At 42.5% G+C, this 21939-nt stretch overlaps 4 protein-coding genes across 4 annotated transcripts in view; 2 read left to right on the top strand and 2 right to left on the bottom strand.

Annotated features, from left to right (window-relative positions):
- Window positions 1-391: 391 nt before the first annotated feature.
- trmt112 (tRNA methyltransferase activator subunit 11-2) lies at window positions 392-2120 on the top strand. The gene is made up of 4 exons (XM_072437655.1): window positions 392-528; window positions 997-1098; window positions 1189-1281; window positions 1792-2120. Exons 1-4 carry the CDS (start codon window positions 454-456, stop codon window positions 1891-1893), a joined length of 372 nt encoding a protein of 123 aa, XP_072293756.1. The 5' UTR covers window positions 392-453; the 3' UTR covers window positions 1894-2120.
- A 1620-nt stretch (window positions 2121-3740) lies between these two features.
- Window positions 3741-6432, top strand: tgfb5 (transforming growth factor, beta 5). Its single transcript, XM_072437654.1, has 7 exons — window positions 3741-4181; window positions 4358-4521; window positions 4738-4870; window positions 4941-5051; window positions 5155-5335; window positions 5561-5714; window positions 6072-6432. Exons 1-7 carry the CDS (start codon window positions 3806-3808, stop codon window positions 6228-6230), a joined length of 1278 nt encoding a protein of 425 aa, XP_072293755.1. The 5' UTR covers window positions 3741-3805; the 3' UTR covers window positions 6231-6432.
- Window positions 6433-12077: 5645 nt separating this feature from the next.
- Window positions 12078-15775, bottom strand: kcnk4a (potassium channel, subfamily K, member 4a). The gene is made up of 7 exons (XM_072437653.1): window positions 15688-15775; window positions 14713-15149; window positions 14519-14636; window positions 14292-14452; window positions 13976-14162; window positions 13764-13894; window positions 12078-13695 (listed from the first exon to the last, which is right to left on the bottom strand). The coding sequence occupies exons 2-7, from the start codon at window positions 14998-15000 to the stop codon at window positions 12742-12744; spliced, it is 1839 nt and encodes a 612-aa protein (XP_072293754.1). The 5' UTR covers window positions 15001-15149; window positions 15688-15775; the 3' UTR covers window positions 12078-12741.
- Window positions 15776-17104: 1329 nt separating this feature from the next.
- The window catches only part of LOC140351712 (uncharacterized), a 14643-nt gene continuing 9808 nt past the window's right edge, over window positions 17105-21939 (bottom strand). The window contains exons 14-17 of the mRNA XM_072437652.1: window positions 21594-21853; window positions 19363-19438; window positions 18809-19259; window positions 17105-18647 (exon numbers count right to left, since the gene is read on the bottom strand). Coding sequence (XP_072293753.1) covers window positions 18529-18647; window positions 18809-19259; window positions 19363-19438; window positions 21594-21853 — 906 coding nt within the window. The 3' untranslated portion in view covers window positions 17105-18528. The remainder of the gene's footprint in view (window positions 18648-18808; window positions 19260-19362; window positions 19439-21593; window positions 21854-21939) is intronic.

Raw genomic sequence — 21939 nt, 5'->3', positions numbered from 1 at the left:
TTATAGTCAATTACATGTCATAGTACCGCACATTTAACATGTATGTATACCTGCTTAAATACATGCTATTCTCTGTTCATTTATTTTAAAAATCGTAAAGAAAAGAGAAAAAGTCGAGTGGTTAAGGCACACAGTGCACATGTGCTTGTCTCCAAGTGCAGCCGGCGCAGTGTCGTGAGTTTGAATCCCAACACCGACAATACTGCATGTCCTCCCTCCTCTCGTCTCCCATTTCCATAGTAGATCCATGCAACATAATAGATCCAAGCCTCCGGACAAAACAAATCTTAAAAAATAATTATAATAAAAGAAGGAACTGAAAACTACGTTGAAAATGTTTCTGGGGATGTTTTAAGTGACGAACCAGAAGCATTTCCGGTCCACACGTGAATTTCAGCGTTTTAGTTTTAATATTTGTGTGCGTCGTTATTGGTGGAGATTAGTGACTTAAGAATGAAGTTACTTACGCATAATATGCTGACATCTCACGTAAAAGGAGTCACAAAAGGATATCCGCTGCTCATAAAGGTAAAGATCGTGAAGCTCTCTGTCCAAAGCTGCACTGTCCATGGACTTTAGTGAAATAATCTTACTGTGAACCTAAATTATCAATTGAATTATTGATGATTTCATTGTATTACTGGCGATGAATTATACACATGTAATTAAGCCAATTTGCTGTGCTAATAGTCCGTTAAAAGTAAACAAACTACAGAATAAGTTTACTCAAAAAAAGAAAGAGTTTGATACCATTCAGATACATGAGTTAGCTCAGTGTCCAGTTACAACATATTTACAATTGCGATTTTCACTGTTTATTAGATGATATTAGAATTGTTTGAAAATACAAAATCATTCCTCAGTTTTGTTATAAATACTTTTACCATTTAAATCTGATATCAGTTAATCATTGAAATTTGAAAACGTATTATGTTGACTACATTTTGACAAAGCATTTTAAAGGGTCTGTATGATTATTATCTTGTTCATTTTAAGGCAACCGAGGTGAAGCTCAACGAGGTGGAGTTCAACCCTCAGTTCGTCAGTCGGATGATTCCCAAACTGGAGTGGAGTGCTCTTGTTCATGCTGCAGAAGAGGTGATTTTATTTTTGTAGAAATCAAACCTCAACTTTTTCATTGTTTGTCCTGAAGCCAATTTTGAATAACTTCAAGTAATATATTTGCAGCTGGGTCACCGACAAGACTTGCCAGATGATCTTCTTCCAGATTATGACAAAAATGAAGAATTCCTCAAGAAAGTGCACAGAGCACTTTTAGAGGTCTTGTACTTTGATCGGTTATTTAAAGATTAGAATACATTTAGTTTAGTATACATTTAGCTTAGTTACATTATGAAGCCCTACATATTGTCACGATACGTGGCAGATTTTAGGATCTTTGTATACACCAATGAGGAATAATAAATTGCTGGGAGCGCTCACCAAAATCATTACAGGTTTGTTATCCTAAAATAGGTACTCATCGAGGTCCTGGAGGGTAAACCCTAATTAGAAGATTAAAACACCAAGGCCCAAAGTACTTCCTCAGTGTATTTAAAAAAAACACCAGGTGCATGATCACTGTTTAAGTACAAGTTCTCATTTGCCTCATGGTCACATTTGTGTAAATAAGACAAAAACAAATTGCCTTGGACCTCTTATTTTAGTAGTTATTTAGTTATACAAGTTATTGTGATATCAATTTACATACATACATAATTTGAGTTGATAAGTCACATTCTACGGTGCTACGCCCAGTACATGTCAAACTTATGTTATATTGTTTTACAGGTGGAGGTGATTGAAGGCTGTCTGAAGTGTCCTGAATCAGGACGGGAGTTTCCCATTTCTAGAGGCATTCCGAACATGCTGCTGAACGAAGATGAGGCGTAGACGGCAGATCACTGTTTAACAACTCCATGAGCGATCTTCATAAGCATCTTGAATTATTGAGAGGTTTTCATTCAGATTGATGCTTGACTCTGATAGTTACATCTCTGGACATTGTTAGGTTCATTAGAGTTGTAATATCTTATTTGTAATTTGAAATGTTACACCACAAAGATTTCTCTGTTTTCTGTTCTTTCTTTTGTAAATACATAAAACTCCCTGTTTCTGTCGTGACCAAAGCCAAGTTTTGGTTTTTGTGGAAAATGTGGCAGGATCATATTACAGACATGCACAAATAATGCCTTTGTTGAATTTTGTGGTCGACTCTGAACTCCACATCGGCCTCCTCAGGGTTAAGAAAATGCTCTACGCCAGATGACGTGGTTGTGGCTTTTTCTATATTTGGATTTTGCGGAAAAAGCGGCAACAGAGGCCGGGCCAGAGGTTGTTTTTGAGGAGGATTTTATTTTTATTTTTTAAGCCAGACATTACACCACACTCCGGGGCAGATTCTTGATGTCAAACGAATTGTCTGCCTTTTTTTTTTTTTTATCAAAGCTAGATTCTTAAATCTTGTGGTTGGTATGAAGGGAAAAAATACTCCTCAGATGTAGCAAGTTGGAACAGGAGAACTTGTGATTGTTGCATGACTTTAAGAAGCTTCTGTGGCAAAAACGTTAAGGGTGGAGGAGGTGCCCTGCACTGATCATAAGCCTTAAAGCAGTTTTGGTCTTTCCTACCTTTCCCTTCTACTTAAAGCAATTATGCACCAGTCTCCACAACTATAATAGCGGTATAATGGGATGGCAGCGTAGCAGCAATAAAACCACCCAGACAGATTAACAGTCCTGCTGAAGGCTATAATTATGAATGAGACCGAAGGCTGACAACGTCAAAGAAAATGGCTTGAACATAAATGTACCATATATCTATACAAACTAAAACTTGCTCGCAATGGAGTGATTTAACATTAGTGTAATGTGGTATGAATTAAATCATTTTTTATTAAGATATTAAAAGTTAGTAGAGCTAAATACAAAAAGTTGTATTTAGCTCTACTACCCGAAGTTAAGGAGTCTTCTGTGGATAATTAAAAAGTGTTTAACTCATTGTTTCCCACAGCTGAAGATGGCCCTTGCCTACATAATAATACAGTCTCATGATTTTTGTGACCGTCCACAGCATAACCACCACCACCTCCTCCGCCCTTGCGCCTCCCTCTCCGTCACAGCCTCTCCGGCTCCTGCTGCACTCACTTTTTAAAGCGTCCTGCTGCTGCTGGTCATTTCAGGGATTTTTTGGGGGGCCACACTGAAACCTTGGATGTGAAATTTACTGTAGCCTATAGTTTTATGTATTATTTTGAGGCACAGGGAATTCATTCATACAGCTACTGCAACATGTCTTTTGGCTGAAATTTTCCATGTTTTGATGTTTATATGAGGCGATAAAAAGGCCACCATGGTGTTTCCAACATAAATCCACCTTTGCGTTTTAGTTTTAATGCCGTCTGTTTTTACTCTACCTCAAACTGGCAGTGGGAGGACCTCGTGAGCTGTGATTGACATAACTGGAATGGACTCACTTTGTGCGCTTCTCATGGGTCCGGCGGAGGTCAATTCACGGGAGTCGCGACTGGCGCAATGAGCAACTGATGATTTACATTGTTTGCGACATGGGCTGAGCTACAGCGACTGTTTTCTTGAGAGCAGGTTTTGGACAGATTGGAAATGGAGAGGGGATAAAAGAGGCAACACTTCCACACGATACAAACTGAAGTCAAGTGAGCGACAGGCCAATTATTTGTCTCTTCAAGCAAAAGTCTGCATCAGGGAGACCTGCTGTTGCGTGGAATAAAGCTGTGAGCAGTACAACAAACGGCAGAGACGTGCTTTTGTGGTTAAGCGGATATTTGATGTCGAAATATCGGTATCGGACCATGTGGCCCCCACACCTGCTCCTGCTCCTGCTGCTCCGGGTCGGAGCGCTCGTGGTGGGGCTCAACACGTGCCAGTCTATAAACCTGGATGAGCAGAAGTCTCGGCGCATCGAGGCAGTGCGGGGACAGATCCTTAGCAAGCTGCGCATCCGTAGCCCACCTGACGATGACGACGATCAGCCTCCGGCCCCGGTGCCCGCAGAGGTCATGCTCCTTTACAACAGCACGCGGGAGCTGCTCAAGGAGCGCGCGCGCTTGGCTGAGTCCGCGTGCGACCGTGAGAGCAGTGAGGAAGATTACTACGCCAAAGAGGTGCAACGGATTGACATGCTTCCCGTGCGCACAGAAAACAGTAAGATGTTAATCATGCATATGAAGTAACGTTTCACATTGAGCCATACAGTTGCATCGTCTTTTTATTAGATCAATATTTTTTCACATAGAAAATGCTACTTCTAAGACATTCCTCATAATAATCATGCAGGAGAATGTAAATAACTGGTCTAAACAGCGCTATGTTTCCCTCAGATGCCCTGCAGCCTGTGGCACCAGACCCTCATTTCAGAGTGGTCCACTTTGATGTCAGTTCAGTGGATCTGACCAACAGCACATTGGTTAAAGCCGAGTTCAGGATCTTCAGAGCTCCCAACCCAAAGGCCCAAGCAGCAGAACAGAGAGTGGAGATCTTCCAGGTACAGGATTTCAATCATGTCAAAACATGAGACACTAGATTCCTTGGATCCAGTCTCACCACAGATATGAGCCAGCATTGCAATTAAATTGTCTAGACCAAATTGTTTGATAGCTTTAGAAGAAAGTTAGTGTTTGTAATTTTTCACATTTCCCACCATAAATAATTTGGTGACCAAAGTTTGTGCGTTTATAGAAAATATTTTTTTTGTAAATAGTTACTAAAGCCAGATGAGGATAGCACATCTACACAGCGTTACATTGACTCCCGCACCGTCCAGACCAGGGCAAAGGGAACCTGGATTTCTGTGGACGTCACAGAGACCGTTAAAGACTGGGTGTCCGACGCAGGTAAGCCTTAGACGATGTTTTTCACATTTTGTGCTCAAAATAATAATTATCATCTCTTTGTATCAATTAGAAAACAACTTGGGTTTAAAACTGAGTATCCACTGCCCCTGCTGCACTTTTGTCCCATCAACCAACAAGATAGTTCCCAATAAGAGTGAAGATCTGGAGGCCCTCTTTGCAGGTTTGTGTTCATCTGTTCTAAAACACTTTCTTTATGTAGGAAAGGCCGACGGAGAGAAGACAAAAGTGAACTGAATACAGCAAAGTTTCCTGTTTTTCCATAGGTGTTGATGATGAACAGCTGCGTCAAATCAGAAAGCCCGGCCAGGTGAAAGGTCAAGCGGACTTCAGCACCAAAACACCTCACCTCATTCTCACACTGCTGCCCAGTGACAGAGTGGACAACCCAACCAGGAAGAACCGCAAGAAGAGAGCTGCGGCTACAGACGGCATCACCTGCTCCCGGTAAGACCAGAGGGAACTTTCAAGCCATGACACTATTTAACCAGCGTGTTTCATTCTTTTCTTGACCTATGTTTATGGACAGCTTTGTGGAAAAACATATTTGAGTGTGTGTTTTTACTGCATGGCAGGGCTTTATTGAGACAGCTTTACTGCAGTGGAAAGCTGCTGTCACTTTCCCATGACACACCACTGGGCTTATTGTTTATGATTCTTTTCTTTTTTCAGTGGATCAGATCACACCTGCTGCCTTCGCTCACTCTACATTGATTTCAGACGTGATCTAAACTGGAAATGGATCCATGAGCCCAAAGGTTATAGAGCAAACTTCTGTGCTGGCAACTGTCCCTATCTGTGGAGCGCTAATAACCACTACAACATGGTGAGTTGGTATTAATGCTGCATTTAGTTAAATTAGCATGGCATGACCTTTAATTGAGCCTAATGTGAATTGTTTTCTGGCAGCCGAACACCATGGCTGGCTATGAATGGTTAACCTCAGCATTATAAAAGGCCAAACACCTTGCAAAGGGCTGCTCAAACTCAAAATATATAAGCTTATACAATCCTTTTGCTCCATTCACAGTGTAACACAGTTACATATTTGTTTTTGTAACTAAAAATGTAATTTTACATATAAAAAATATTTTGTTATCCTCATTATCCTTATTGTTACATGAGCTGTTAATGAAGTAGAAAGGGAACTCTGTTTATAACTAATTCTAACCGTCTCTGCCAGATCCTTCCTTTGTATAATAAGCTGAATCCTGAGGCTTCAGCAACACCCTGCTGTGTTCCTCAAGACCTGGAGCCCCTCACTATCATGTACTTCATCGGTCGTACACCACGTGTTGAACAACTCTCCAATATGGTCGTCAAATCCTGCAAGTGCCGCTGACGAGATCTGCTGAGACAGTCAGGTGTGGGTAGTGTGTGGTCTTAACAGATTCATGGGAAGAATGACAGCATGGACAATTTTGGACAAACATGGACAATTTTGTCTCTCTTTTATTCCACTCAGCAAACACCCTTTTGATACTGAACATTGCAAATAAGTACATTACTCTATTAAACCTTGACATGAATATTAAGAGGTGACACGTGATTTGGACTTCATCGTATTTAATTTCTGCATAAGAGTCTTTTATATCAAATGTTTCCCCTAGAAGCTAGAGCTGCGCCTGTTTGCTTTAGTTTCAAGGTGTTGATATGAAGGCAGCAGTGTGAAGCGGTCTGCAGATGTTGCACTCAGATCTGTAGGCAGATAGAAGGAGAGAGTTGTGTCCAGGCGGAGGCCTGCCAGTTCTCTGCGGTCCTGGGCTGAAGTCTGGCCCGCCGTAAACAGGATGTGAAAGATTTCCAGACACCGAGCCGACCACTCACGGAACGCTAGATTTAAACACTCCCCTCATGTCCGCTGTGTCTCTGTCGCTTGAGGTTCTGGGATTTGCGGTGGGAGGAGAGAGGGAGAAAAGACAGGCTTTGAAAATGAGAAGTGGGATGGATGATAGGGCTGTATTTGGAACAACTACAACTTTGGAAGGCGGTATTTTGCAGCCTTAGCAAATTTGTAACTCTTTGGGTCTGACTCAAACATTTAGTGATCACACTCCCTGCTTATTATCAAAAAGTACTTTCATAAGACAATTGCTGCTGCCCCTTCATTAAATCGTGCCTTGTTTACCATTAAGGTCAATGACTGACACAGCCTGGACCGTGTGCACGTTGGCCATTTGTGATTGAGTGCCTAAAGCTGAAAAGGAAAAAAAAAAAAAAGCCTTTCTGAGGTTTGTTTTAAATATAGGCCCTCTGGTATGCCCGTGGTTTGTGTGTGTCGCTCAGGCAGTGAGAGCCAATGGGTGTGTTGTCAGTGTGAGGTTCTGGGTGATAGCACCAAAATAATTTCTTGTCTTTTATTATACTGTTATTGTGGGCTTCTCAGTGTTTTCACCTCATATGCAGCAAGTTTGCATTTTATTCATTCATGAAAGTGTCTGGTTGGGATATGATGTATTAAATTACAATTTTGTAATGCAAAAATAAAACTCCACACAGATGAATTATATCAAACCTTCACGTTTGAGAGTGTTTTAAGTATAAAATTAATAAGTTACATTTTCCTAAATGGAACATCACATACACATTGCAGGGATTATCTTAAATAATTAAATATATGTTATCTTCAAGTGGTGGCAATGCACCATTTTCTGCAGCCTTTTCTGTTTTTTTTTCTGTTTTTGCTTAGTTGCTTGTTAAACTCTCAACAGTAAGAAAATAGAGGCTAATACAACAAAACTAAGGTTTAATTTACTGTGTGTACCTGTTTGATGCAGTTCTGTTGCTCCGTCCCCCAAGAGTAAACTAGCCCAGCATCTGTTAGTCTTTTCTTCTTAACTACCCCTTTCTATATCAAACCTGCACTTATCCCACAGTGGAGTGGCTTGGTCTGTCTCACACTGGTCCCAGTGTCCTTGGTGAAGAAGTCCCATACACACTACTAGTACTCACACAAAAACTATGGAGCACAAATTCAGACATACTGCTCTGTTTACCTTTCTAACTTCAGGAAGTTTGAGTCACTTTTCTGTGCCTTGAAGTGTAGTGTGTTGATCCTTACAGACCACCACACCTCGTACATATACACAGCACTGCTGGCCTGGTCTCATTGGCATAACTGTACATAGTTCTTATAAAGGTAATACTTTGTGTTGTTGCCAGAATCAAATATATTTGATCGGTCATCCAAAGTCGTTCAGGCAAGGCAATCTGGATAACATAGCAGGGCAGATAATGTATAGTAACATAGTAGGACAGCTATAACAACACAAGAACTGATTAACCATATAAGCCACACTATACAAATGAATATATACTTTCCTAAAACTTCTAGAATCTATCAGAAAAACCTTTCACAAAACATTGTTGAAAACGCAGTAAGATTTGGATTTCAAATTTCATAAACATGACATACTAGTATCTGTGTCCCCGGAAGTTAACGTGGTGACACTGGAATATAGCTTTTGCTGATCCATCCATCCATCCATTTTCTGCCGCTTTATCCGGGGCCGGGTCGCGGGGGCAGCAGTCTGAGCAGGGACTCCCAGACTTCCTTCTCCCCAGACACTTCCTCCAACTCCTCCGGGGGGATCCCGAGGCGTTCCCAGGCCAGCCGGGAGTCTCTCCAGCGTGTCCTGGGTCTTCCCCGGGGCCTCTTCCCGGTGGGACATGCCTGAAACACCTCCCGAGGGAGGCGCCTAGGAGGCATCCGGAACAGATGCCCGAGCCACCTCAGCTGGCTCCTCTCGACGTGGAGGAGCAGCGGCTCTACTCCGAGCTCCCCCCGTGTGGCCGAGCTCCTCACCTTATCTCTAAGGGAGCGCCCAGCCACACGGCGGAGGAAACTCATTTCGACCGCTTGTATCCGCGATCTAGTTCTTTCGGTCACTACCCAAAGCTCATGACCATAGGTGAGGGTAGGAACGTAGACCGACCGGTAAATAGAGAGCTTTGCCTTTCGGCTCAGCTCCCTCTTCACCACAACAGTCCGATGCAGCAACTGCATCACTGCAGCCGCTGCACCGATCCACCTGTCAATCTCACGCTCCATCCTTCCCTCACTCGTGAACAAGACCCCGAGATACTTGAACTCCTCCACTTGGGGCAAGGACACCCCACCCACCTGGAGAGGGCAAGCCACCTTTTTCCGGTCGAGAACCATGGCCTCGGATTTGGAGGTGCTGATTCTCATCCCAGCCGCTTCACACTCGGCTGCAAACCGTCCCAGTGCATGTTGCAGGTCCGGGTTTGATGGAGCCATCAGGACAACATCGTCTGCAAACAGCAGAGATGGAATCCTGTGGTCCCCAAACCGGACACCCTCCGACCCCTGACTGCGCCTAGAAATTCTGTCCATAAAAATTATGAACAGAACCGGTGACAAAGGGCAGCCCTGGCGGAGTCCAACATGCACTGGGAACAGGTCTGACTTACTGCCGGCAATGCGAACACAGCTCCTGCTCCGGTCATACAGGGACCGGACAGCCCTGAGCAAAGGGCCCCGGACCCCGTACTCCCGGAGCACCCCCCAAAGGACACCCCGAGGGGCACGGTCGAAAGCCTTCTCCAGATCCACAAAGCACATGTGGACTGGTTGGGCAAACTCCCATGAACCCTCGAGCACCCGATGGAGGGTATAGAGCTGGTCCAGTGTTCCACGACCGGGACGAAAACCACTCTGCTCCTCCTGAATCCAAGGTTCAACTATCGGCTAACTGTCCGGCTTCCTCCTCCGCCAGCGGATCCAACTCACCACCAGGTGGTGATCGGTTGACAACTCTGCCCCTCTCTTCACCCGAGTGTCCAAGACACGCGGCCGGAGGTCTGATGACACGACAACAAAGTCGATCATTGACCTCCGGCCTAGGGTGTCCTGGTGCCATGTGCACTGATGGACACCCTTGTGCTTGAGCATGGTGTTCGTTATGGACAATCCGTGGCTTGCACAGAAGTCCAATAACTGAACACCGCTCGGGTTCAGATCGGGGAAGCCGTTCTTCCTGATCACCCCTCTCCAGGTGTCACTGTCATTGCCCACGTGGGCGTTGAAGTCCCCCAGTAGAACAACGGAGTCCCCGGTCGGTGCACTGTCCAGTACTCCTCCCAAGGACTCCAAGAAGGCCGGGTACTCTGCACTGCTGTTCGGCCTGTAGGCCGCCACAACAGTGAGAGACCTGTCCCCCACCCGAAGGCGGAGGGACGCGACCCTCTCGTTCACTGGGGTGAACTCCAACACGTGGCGGCTGGGCTGAGGGGCTATCAGCAAGCCCACACCAGCCCGCCGCCTCTCCCCGCGGGCAACACCAGAGAAGTGGAGCGTCCAGCCCCTCTCGAGGAGATGGGTTCCATAGCCCAAACTGTGCGTGGAGGTGAGGCCGACTATATCTAGTCTGTATCGCTCAACCTCCCGCACAAGCTCAGGCTCTTTCCCCCCCAGCGAGGTGACATTCCATGTCCCCAGAGTTAGTCCCTGTGTCTGGAAATCTGGTCGCAGAGGCCCCTGCCGTCGACTGCCGCCCAGATCTCTCTGCACCGGCCCCTTATGGATCCTCCTGCGGGTGGTGGGCCCACGGGAGGGCGGCCCCACGTCGCTCCTTCGGGCTGTACCCGGCCGGGCCCCGTGGGGTAAGACCCGGCCACCATCGAGCTCCCATTCCAGGCCTGGCTCCAGGATGGGGCCCCGGTGACGCCGATCCGGGGGACGTAAACTGCCTTGTTTTTGTTGTCATCATAAGAGGCTTCTGAACCGATCTTTGTCTGACCCGTCACCTAGGACCTGTTTGCCTTGGGAGACCCTACCAGGGGCTTGAAGCCCCCGACAACATAGCTCCCGGGATCATTCGGGCGCTCAAACCCCTCCACCACGTTAAGGTGTCGGTTCAAGGAGAGGAGCTTTTGCTGATAACAATTGTAATGCAATTCTTAATCACAAAAATATTGAACTCATTGTTTATGTTATAATTTTGTGTTTTAGTTCTAAAGATGATTATCCAATCAGAAAGCAGAATGAGCCTTACATGAGTTTCTTATTTGGATTGTCAGTTTCCTCTCTGATTTGATGATCTCTAAAGCCGGCACCAATCATGAACCAATACTAGTGTAGCCTCTGCAGTGCGGGAATTCCAGAAATTCTGAGTTGAACATGAGACATGGCCTGACCATAAAGTGAGAAATATTTATATGTGTCCTCAGTCTGCAGGTTGTACCATTTTTGATTATACAAAAAATGGGTGCACCAATGCTATACTGTAGGTGGCCAAAATTTTGTACAGCTTTGACAATGAACTGCACATACTAGACCAATACAAATCCTGACACCACCAGCCCAAAACCAGTCTATACCAACTACCGAACCATACCAAACCCCCATATAAATTGTATAGACAGATTATTGACAAGTCCATACCTAGTTTAGTCTTGTCCAAATCCATTCATTACCACTCCAAAACGAATCCAAACCCAAAACCTGTTCATACCTGTAGTGTAGACTGATCCAAACCCACTTACAACCAGTTCTGCCCATTACTAGCCTATTCTGCACCAGTCCATTACTGGTACAAACTCAATGTAGAGTAAAAAAAAATGTCAGAACTAGACAGAACCCAGTCAAAACCTGAAATTTACTGGACTGGTCTGAACCTGTCTGGACTAGTCAGAATATGTCCAAACCCAAATGTCATGTTCTGCACTCATGCCATTATTTTAAAAAACCAAAACATTGATAAACGCAGCTGTTCCAAATCATCCAGAGGTCAAGAAAAATTTAGTTTTGGCCCAAATCTCACGAAAGTCTGACGTATCAAATATAAGAAAAAGCATACATGCAAGTTATTGTTCGTTTTTATTTAACATTTGTTAAAGAGCCACATATAAAAACATCAGATTCCAAAAATATTTTTCAGCACATTATTTTAAGGGTCTGATCTTATGGGGTTTTAAGAGCTGGAACTGAGCCAATGCAAAAATTATCCACCCAGTGACTGAAAGTACAGTGTCATGTGATGAAGAAGCTCATTCAAGCTCCTGTCAAAATATGTAGGCGTTTAAATTTCCGTGTGGACACAGTTAGTTATTTTGGCCCCGGTAGAGGGCATAGTGCCATGCCAGCCGCTCAGTAGCTGTTGGAGTAAGGAGGAAATGTTTTTTTATTCCATAACCACACAAGCCAGGTTCATTAGGGCCTTTAGAGTTCAATACCAACGTTATTGTGAGCTGCTCTTGTCAAAGGAATTCTATGACAAAAATTTGTAATTAAAAGCGCGTAAAGGTAGTATTTACTGCCAGTGCCACAAAAACATGCTTCACCCAACCAAATCATAGAGCGTGAAATCTGAAGAAAGTCAGGTTTGGAAACAGTACAATCTGTGTAGATTTGGGATAATTTTCCTGCACCATTAAAAATAGTAACAATTATAAAGGGCTAGCCCAAAAAAAGGACAACTGATATGTGATTAATTAAATGCACAATTCCTAAAATTGCCCAGTAGGTGGTGTAAAATCACAAATATACTACATGAAAAGATTTGCACAAACTGTCAACGTTCTCTATCAATACTGGAGAAAAAAGTGTACAAAATTGCAATGGTGTGTGGCTCCATGGAAGAGCCTTATGCAGGGTCACAGTCTAAGCACAAACCCAAAGAAAACCACTTCAAAGATTGTCATTTATCACCAGTTCAGCCGTCTAATGAGTAGATTATGTTTGATAATCCATAGATCGGTGGATTATTTTCTGCAAAAGATAACTTTAATCACACTGTGACTCTGAATGTATCTAAAAGATGAATGCTCAGAAAAATGGCTGGCCAATCTTAAAACTGAATAAGATCTTTGTTGATTTGTTTTAATTTTTGTCAGAGTTTAGTGGTTGTGTCTGACAGGCTTTCTGAATGGGAAGAGTATGGGGATGGGTTAGGTTGATGTTCAGGTAGATGTTCACGGCTGAGCCTCCTCACATGAGAGGAACTTCTCTTTGAGAGCTTCCTTCTGGGCTTCCGAGGCCGTCTTTTCTTTTCCTTAAGAGCGGCTGGTAAAGTGCGATCACTCAGAGTGTCTGAGGATTCATCAATGAAAGCCAGGTTTTCTCCAAAGTAATCTAGCAATTTGCAGCCAGCAGCATTTCTAGAAGATAAATGAGGGATAAATTCCAGTGGCAAAGGCTTTGGAGAGGTCGAGGCAGTGATTTTAGGTATGTTTTTATTACCACCCTCTACTACAATTGTGAAATTCTCTGCAACAGATAGTTTATCTTTTTCTTGATGAGTTTTTGAATTTGGTTCTGTTTTTACTTCTCTGACTATCCTGTCATCTGTGAGGCACAACTGGAGCTTGTGGAGTGCATTAAAAGAGGAAGATTCAGAGCCTGAACCAAATGTCTCCCATTCAGAGAGTGATCCTTCCTGGCTTTCCAGACGAGTTGGCTGCAGCTCGCAGACTGAGCATGCTGCTGGGAGGGACAGTGAGCGAGTCAGCAGCTGAGGACCGGCCCTGCCGTGGATCACAGGCCCTGCAGCAATACTAACCCTCTGTCTGTCCCGGGACACCACTGCCCTGTCCAGCTCCATCATGGAGGCAGAGAGACCAGCCCAACGGTTTGCCAGGTGACAATTTTCAGATCCTCCCCGGACCAAATATCCCACAGTGTACTGGGCTCCTCGCCGAATGTGTCGGCGCTCACTGCGTTTCCATTTCCTCCTCTGCAGAAGAAAGGGGTCATTGAACTCCAGAGGATTGGGAATACGGAAGTCCATGGACATATTTTGGATGTTCTGGGTCCAGTCCGTGGCATGGGCCCTGAGCTCTTCCATCTGAGAAGCACAAGGATAAATCAGCTTGTTTATGAGCAATTTGTATGAGTGCATCAGGGTGCACTCACCTCAGCTCGAGTTCTTTTGGACAGCACTCTTAGCCAGTTTCCAATCATAGTGAGGATTGAGGCAAAATAAGCAAGGCCAAACACGATCCATAACAACACTAGAAGCTTAAACATACCCCCTTCATGGGAATCTTTTTGATTAGAAAAAAATAAATCAATCAATAAGTGGCATGACACCGTCTTGTGTTGAATGTAAATTTATACCTTTATACCTGGTACAAAGTCACCAAAACCCACAGTGGTAAGAGTTATGACCACAAAGTAGAGCGACTCAATAAAGGTCCACTTCTCCACTTCATGAAACACAACTGTTGGCACAGCAAGGAAGATAAGACAGCCAATCAGGATGGAGAGGACGGCCGAGATCACACGCACTGTGGTCTGTCTGACTTTGCGCTTCTGTAAAGAAGAAAGACAAACTTCATAATTGACCTACATTACAATGAAACCACAAAACTCTACAATCCTTTTGCGTTGCACAAATGCCACCACCCTGATGGTGTTTAGCTTAAGACAGACCATTCTCACCAGGAAGAGAGTCTCTATCTTGGCCACAGCTCTTCGCAGCACTGTACCCATGTGGTCGCTCACTCCAGCCAGAAGGATGCCAAACATTGGAATCCCCACTAGAGCATAACACACACAGAACAACTGTCCAGTCCACGTTCGAGGAGAAAGATTTCCAAAGCCTGGTCAAAACCAAGAAAAAGTGTTATACTTATATTTCAAAGAATATGTTACATATCAGCCTATACCTATAGTAGTGATGATGGTGCCACAGAAGAAAAAGGCTGAAGCAATATCCCAGCGAGTGCTGAAGTTGGCAGAAAGACTATTGGCATCCAAACCAGCCTCTACTGCAGAAACCACCTTCTAAAAGAGACACATCAATGTAACATTGTTTAATCTATAATAATGTGTAGGTGTTACGACGTGACTGAGAGTGTACCTTCACAAGTCTGTTGAACTCCAACTCTGAAACACACGAATGGTTCAGAAGAATGGCTTGTCGAGTGGCCAGAAGGTTGTGGTAAGCCCTCTTCTCCTGGGCCTGCTCTAAGGTGCTAAAAACAAGCGCCCCTAGGCCTACATAGATCATGACCCCCAGCAACAGGGCCAAAAGGGTGGTACAGCGCATCTTGGTCCAGATGTCCCGTGGCTGTCGTGGGGGTGGGGGGGTGGGGGGGATGGAGGTTACAGCGGACGACTCAGGATGCACCGGGGCACAGCTGGTCATAAACAGGAAGTTCCTTTGATAGGGCGCTATGAGAGAAAAGGACCAAACATATAAACAACCTGGACATGTTCGTGGAAAGCTGACAGATGGAGTGACCTTTAATTTTGGATGTGCGTCAAAGACAATCTTGGACAGGAAAAGTGAGAGAACTGATGATGCAAATCAAAATTGTTATTATTTACGAACAAACCTTATACTCTTAAGGCATTTACAAAGGAATAATACATTAAGACTTTTTTTTTTTTTTTTATGAATACCCTTTTAAATGTTACAAAATACATCAAACAGCCCATATGTTTTAGCGGGCAAGAATAGTATATTATAAAAAAAGAATCACAAATAATCTATATTAGTTGGAAGAATGTCCAAAAAAATGTAAACACAGTGATCTTTTGTATTGTAACCTCGTGGCTAAACTCCTCTGCAATAGGAGTGTTGTGTTAACAGTTTTGTATTATACATTGCTTATGAACCGCCTCAGTTTTCCAAACATACAATAGATAATTCAACTTTGATCCATGAAAGGTAGTCAAAGCACTGGGTAATACTCCATTTAAATATTGTTTCTAATGTGACTATGAGTTATCACAGACCACCGATGTGAACACAACCTGACTCATGTGACAATAAATGATGTTTTTATGAACTCTGGACGGTTTTACAGCAAGGCAATGAAAGGTACCTTACATAGTGATCTCAGCAGCTCATCCCATGTTTAAACCAGGCGATGATATCTCCCAGACAGTTTTTTTTCAAAGCAGCACGTTGTCCTGAAAAAAAAAAAAAAAAAAAATTACCAATAGAATTAGTTTACAGTGAGTACATGATAATCTACACATTCATTGGTATAGAGTGGACTAATATAATACAGATAGTCGATTTCTTGGTGAATTTCTTCTGCCATTGACTTTGCCAATCTGAAATAAATTCTCAGGCACATGTAAATAAACATGAATAACATGCATGTTTCATTTTGGCCGTTATATATATATATATATATACTAAAATACAAAACAGTCTAGTAAGACAGAGAAAATTGCCATGCGTTATAACAACAATACAACTACTAACATGCATAATATAACAAGTAAGGAGGAGAAAGTTCAAATAACTAAATTTGTCTTTGTATCGTCACATAATTAAAAGCCTATTAAAGTCTGCTTTTTCCTCTTGTTATCTGTGACATCAACCTACCAAGATTAGGAACATAATAATGTACTGTTTAGCGTAAGCAAGGCTTTATAGTGCAGTGGATCAATAAAGCTTCTTTAGATGAAATTAACTCCAAAAGAATTGGGCTCTTTCAAAAAGAAAGGCCGCTGACGTCAGTAAAGAGATCACAGGTTTACAAGTGACTGGGGTTTATGCTCTGGGAAAGACTTAAATAATTATTCATCTATCCAGAGTAATAACTAGAGCAAGCATGCATTCTTAAAGTTTTAAACAATAAGATAAGCTTTTGTTTAGTCCATTTGGTAAAACTAACATATTCATGTTGGTTTAAATGATAAGAATAAAAAAGTGTCAAAAACACTTGGTAGACATGACACTAATACTATGAAAAACTAGCAAAGTGGTTCAAGTTTAGAGGACGTACCTTAAGTTTGAAGCCCTGTCGCTATCCAATTTGTTGCGGAGCATGTCTCTTTCTCTCACCATAGAGCTGCAGAGCGCTTTCTGAGTGTGTTTTCTCCTTGGATGGTGTTTCCCCATTCTCGTGACCCTACATCACTCCGACAGAGGCTGCAGGAGGAGGACGATAAAAGGGACAGTGGAGACATGCAACATCCATTACACAGCTGTGGATGTGATTAAGTTATGTCAATGGAGGAAGGAGGAAAAGCAGAAGGCATGGAGTTTCCTGAGTTTTGACGTCTAGAGGCTTGGTGTTCAAAAGTCTTTTTAGCCGCTGTCCTTGGGATTGTGGAATGTAATTAAACTTTAGGGTGGAAAGAGAATTCCAGAAAAAAATCATTAACTAAAGGTTGAAAATCATTATTGATCATTTAAAAAGTTCAACTTCAAAAATAGCTCAATTTCACCAGTGACTAAATATTGTGTCAATGTACCACGCAATCCAGTCAAAACCACAAATATTCAGACATTTGGTCATTCAAATTAAGTATTTTATTTGATCTAAAACACAGCTTATACATTCAGATGACAGTCCAAAAACAAGTCAACTGAAATGGCTCCTCTCAGCAACGACGAGCTCCAAAAGACTACAGGCACATGAAGGCACAAAGCAGCTCATAGAGACTTTAGTGGCTTTTCCCAAGGCAGTTATTGTTACATAATTGCATATGTCTATATTGACAGGTTGCACATTCTTATATTTGGTAGAAATAAATCAAATAATTTTCCTAAGAAATCAAATCTAGTGATTTGGAAAATGTACTTTTTACACCCGACACTGTACATGAACTATAAAGGGCAAACATTTCACATATACAATACATCCAAATAAATAATGTTTGTTCTAACACACAACTTAAATAATATTGTAATGCAAAAAGCTTTGTTTGATTCGTTTTAGGTTTCTTGCAACCACAAATATAAAATAAATCAAAGCAGGGTGGTTTCACGTTCTAGGAGATGTTATAATTTCAGATGGAGGGCGGGTCCTATATAACTATGGGAGACTGTGTTTGGAAGAAATAGCCAAACTTATGATCTACAAATGTTTGGAATTTGTTTGGAATTAGCTCCACAAACTTGGAGGCACCACGTTCTAAAACTATTGTAAAAACAAAAAAAAAGCTTTTTTAAAAAATCCACACAGAAGATTTTGAACTTTGTGCCAGTTTTTGTTTCATGTGGAAGATTCAGATTTGCCCAGCTCAAATTAAACTATGGGGATCCAACGTTGTGATGTCACGTGAACCCAACCTAAAACAAAGCAGCAGCGCTCCAGAGACGACAGGGGTTCAGTGTTCATCACCATACATGGAGCGGAAACAGCAGGTTCAGGGTGACTCACTCCGGCTGCACACAAACACACTGCAGCCACACTCTACAGGCTCTATACATCCACACTCACGTAGACACGCACACCTCTACACATATTCAAGTCTTTAAACGACACAAAGCACATTTTGATTCACTCACAGTAACACTATTAATCAAATATATATACACCAGGCATATTGAGAGTGACCAGAGACCCATATGATGATCTTTGGTGTAACAAAAGATCACAGTGCCTTTGCTTCATTGTTTTGTTCCCAGATAAATCCACCAACTTCCCTTTATCACTACCTAACTGTATCTGCCCTTAAATACACAGCTGGCTATATTACAGAGGCCCTTTGTCCACACACTGCAATCAGAGGATAAACTGGTGACCGTTTAGGCGTTTGCAGTCCACAGCACAGGTGCTTATTCAAACAGGAGAGCTCTTGCTCTTCAGACCTGAGCTTGTACCTTGTAAGTGTGTCAATGTAAATTTGAAGCTTATGAGACTATAAACAGTTGCATTGTCCTAAAAAACAAAAACAAAAAAACTTGTCTGAACCTGTGGTCTTGACGTTAATCAGTTTCTTCTGCATTTGCCATGTTTTTCGGAGGGACGGGTACCGCAGCAGTTCCAAGCAAACCTCGCCTCACAATATAGGGACATGAAGGGCCACTGGGAATGTCAGCAAATCCTGAACAGAGAAGAGTTTTAATGAATACAGACTCAACATGTGTCCCTTTAACCAACTGTTCAATGTTCCTAAACGCCATCACTGCATTCACTTTAAGTTACGACATACACTGAATTAAAATAAAAAGTGACATTTTTGTTTTAGTTTTAACTAATACATACCTTTCATTACCACTTCTGGCAGACCATATGGCTCATATTCAGTGTCATCAAAGGCGGCCGACAGCTGAGTGCGGTTTTGTCTGATCCTTTCTGCTAACCTCGCTGGGTCGGCTGGGATTGGAAACGCGGTAGACAACATCACGCCTTTTGATTGTTGGATTTCATCAAGCCCTGCAGGCGATACAGAGAGCGGCTCCACTTCTGCTTCGGCACGTGTGTGTGTAATCTGGGGTTCAGGTGACACACACAGGCTCTCTGTTTGAGTGCTGACACATTTCGTGGAAACCTCAGCGTCTCCGATTATAGACTCGATAACTTTAACTTCAGTGTTTGAGGGGTTTACAGCACAACAGTCCAGAACTTGGGATGGTTCAAGGCCCAAACCTCTGCAAACGTTTTTGGAGTCATTCCTTTGGTTGTGTTGAGTTGGTGAAGTGTTTTCTTTGTCGACCTGTTGAGTGATACAAAGCGACAACAGAAACATAAACCTCTATTCAATTATTCTATATCAATTTCCATCATAATAAATACATAACATTTTACTTGACCTTTACCTCTGAATGGTTCTTTTTGTGTTCTTGCAGAATTAAAAATGGATTCTTTGGTTCAAAGATGAGATTTTGCTGCAACCTAAAATAATAACAATACAAGTTTTAACATGTTTTTACCATCTTAAGACAACAGATAAGGTTCACAAGCTGCTGGAATCCCTATGGTTTAAAATTGAGCTGGTGGACAGTTTCTGCTATTTATGGCCAATATCTCTAACTACTGGGCCAATCCACATCAAACAAAAACTGGCACACAGCTCAATTACAGGGGTGGGATTAAATCAGTTTTCTTCTTCCCACTCCTTTTTGAGCTTGAATACTTACTCTCTTATTTGTATTTATTGACTTGCTTGAGGAATATTAAATGCATATACATAAATGCATAAAAAACTTGTTTCCCCGTTTGTCTGATCCATTTGCTGATAATACAAACGTGCCATGAAACTATCTTTAAAAAGCACTAAAGTTTCAACTTAACGTTAAATAGACATGGCAAGTTTAATTGAAGTGCACAATTCGTTCTCAAGGCAACTGTGCTTCAGACAACAGGAAAAGATGCGAAAAATAAATAAATCACAAAACAGATGATATAAAGAGAAGAAATTAAGCAAATAAAATACTTTCAGTCATATGCACAACATAAAATAGTTTTTAGCCTAGATTTGATCGTTGTCAGAGTAGAGGCCTGTCTCACATCTTCAGGAAGACTGTTCCAGATTTTAGCTGCATAAAACTGAAACGCTGATGTTTAGTCCTGACTCTGGGCACCAGCAGGAGGCCGGTCCCTGTGGTGGTTCATGTGGCATTAACATGTCCGAGATGTACTTTGGAGCTAGGCAATGGAGAGACTTGTACACAAGCAGAGCTGCTTTAAAGTCTATTCTCTGAGCCACAGGAGCCAGTGCAGAGACCTGAGAACAGGACTAATGTGATCGTACTTCCTGGTTCTAGTCAGGACCCAAGCAGCGTTCTGGATGTACTGCAGCTGTTTTACAGCTCGTTTGGAGAGGCCAGTGAGCAGGCCGTTACAGTAGTCTAATCTACTGGAGACAAACCTATGAATGTCTTTCCAAGTCTGGTTTAAACTTTTGATTTGGCAATGTTTTTTTTAGATGGTAAAAAGCTGCTGATGTTATTGATTTGACATGGCTGTTAAAATTCAATGCTGAGTCCATTATTACACCAAGATTTCTAACTTGATTTGCAGGTTTCAGAACAAGAGACTGAAAGTGACTTGTAACACTCTCTTTATTCAATTAACATATTAACATTCTCTTTATTCATGTGGGCTTCAGTCTTAAGTCAGTTAGTTTTATTGACATTTTACAGTCTGTCTACATCAGGCCCATATTTACATATCAGAACTTAAGTGTTTGTTTACTTGGTTAATAGAATGAGAAGGGAAAAGAGAATAGCAGCAGAAGAGCTTCATGGAAGCTTCTGATTTGAAAAGATGCACAATGTAAGTTTTCTGATGGCGGTACTTGCCTACTCAGAGCTTACCCCTTGTTTAGAATGTTCTGTATGGCATATGTTATCTCCATGGAGACAAGAAGTGGCCTCTCCAGGCCCAGTTACAGGTCAGATATTTGGAGAGGTTTGCTCACAGCAAGAATATAGATTTTTCAGGGTTACTCTAACCATGTATTTGAATAAATGCAAGATAGATACTTTTAATGCTATACTGGAACATTCCAGGCAAAGCAATAACATCTCCATAGAGACAAGCAGGTAGCGGACCCCAACCGAAAAGCTGCATAGTGCAACTTGAACAGGATTTGTCCTTTCCTATTCTGCACAAAAGGCTCCATAGAAGTCTGCACATCTGTGTAATATTTTAATTTCGTAAAATAGGCTTAAAATTAGGTGCTCAAATAAAATAAAATAAAATATGCAATTTACAATTAGTTGTGGACCTGAGGTTAGACTTTGACTACGGTATGTAAGACTAAACACATACTTGGTCCCCTACACTTGAAACAGTTGTGACGACAATGCACACACTCACTCTGTTCAAAATCAAAATATTTCAAAAAAACCATTGACACTTGTATTGATCAAAGGGTCCTGCAAATGTGTGTGTGTTTTTTTCAGATATGCAAAAACACATCTGGTTGTGTTATCCCTAGTATATCACCAAAGTACTACCTCCTCCTGGTCCCCCCCCAGTGAGATTGGGGAAAGTCTGCATTGCTTGTGAATCCTTGTGTATGTTTATGTGTATTATGTTTTACCTGGAGAACAGAGTGCGTCCTTGTAGCTTGTTGGAGGAGGACAGCAGTATCTCGTCCTCTCTCAGCAGAGACACACAGCCGCTCTGTTCCGGTGCCGTGTTCTGCAGATCAACCGGGCCACGCTCCTGTTTGTGCTCAACAGGCTCAGAGTCGGTGAGTGGATACACAGGTCCAGAGGCCAGTCTCCACAGAGTTAGCTCCTCAGTCTTCTGCTGGTTCTCTTCAGACAGAGCCTGTAGCTTAGTCTGCAGTGCCACCACCTGGTGAAAAGCAAAAGTGCAGCAAAGATCAATCCAGGGTAGAGTCCATTGAAAATCATTTGAAATAAAAACGATTTGAAAGCCGC

Source organism: Eucyclogobius newberryi, unplaced genomic scaffold (assembly GCF_026437365.1).
Source record: "Eucyclogobius newberryi isolate DKJ021-1_F unplaced genomic scaffold, fEucNew1.0.hap1 SCAF_11, whole genome shotgun sequence".
In the NCBI taxonomy this organism is placed as follows: Eukaryota; Metazoa; Chordata; class Actinopteri; order Gobiiformes; family Gobiidae; genus Eucyclogobius; species Eucyclogobius newberryi.
The sequence above is the reverse complement of the archived record's forward strand: the minus strand, read 5'-3'. Positions and strand labels throughout refer to the sequence as shown.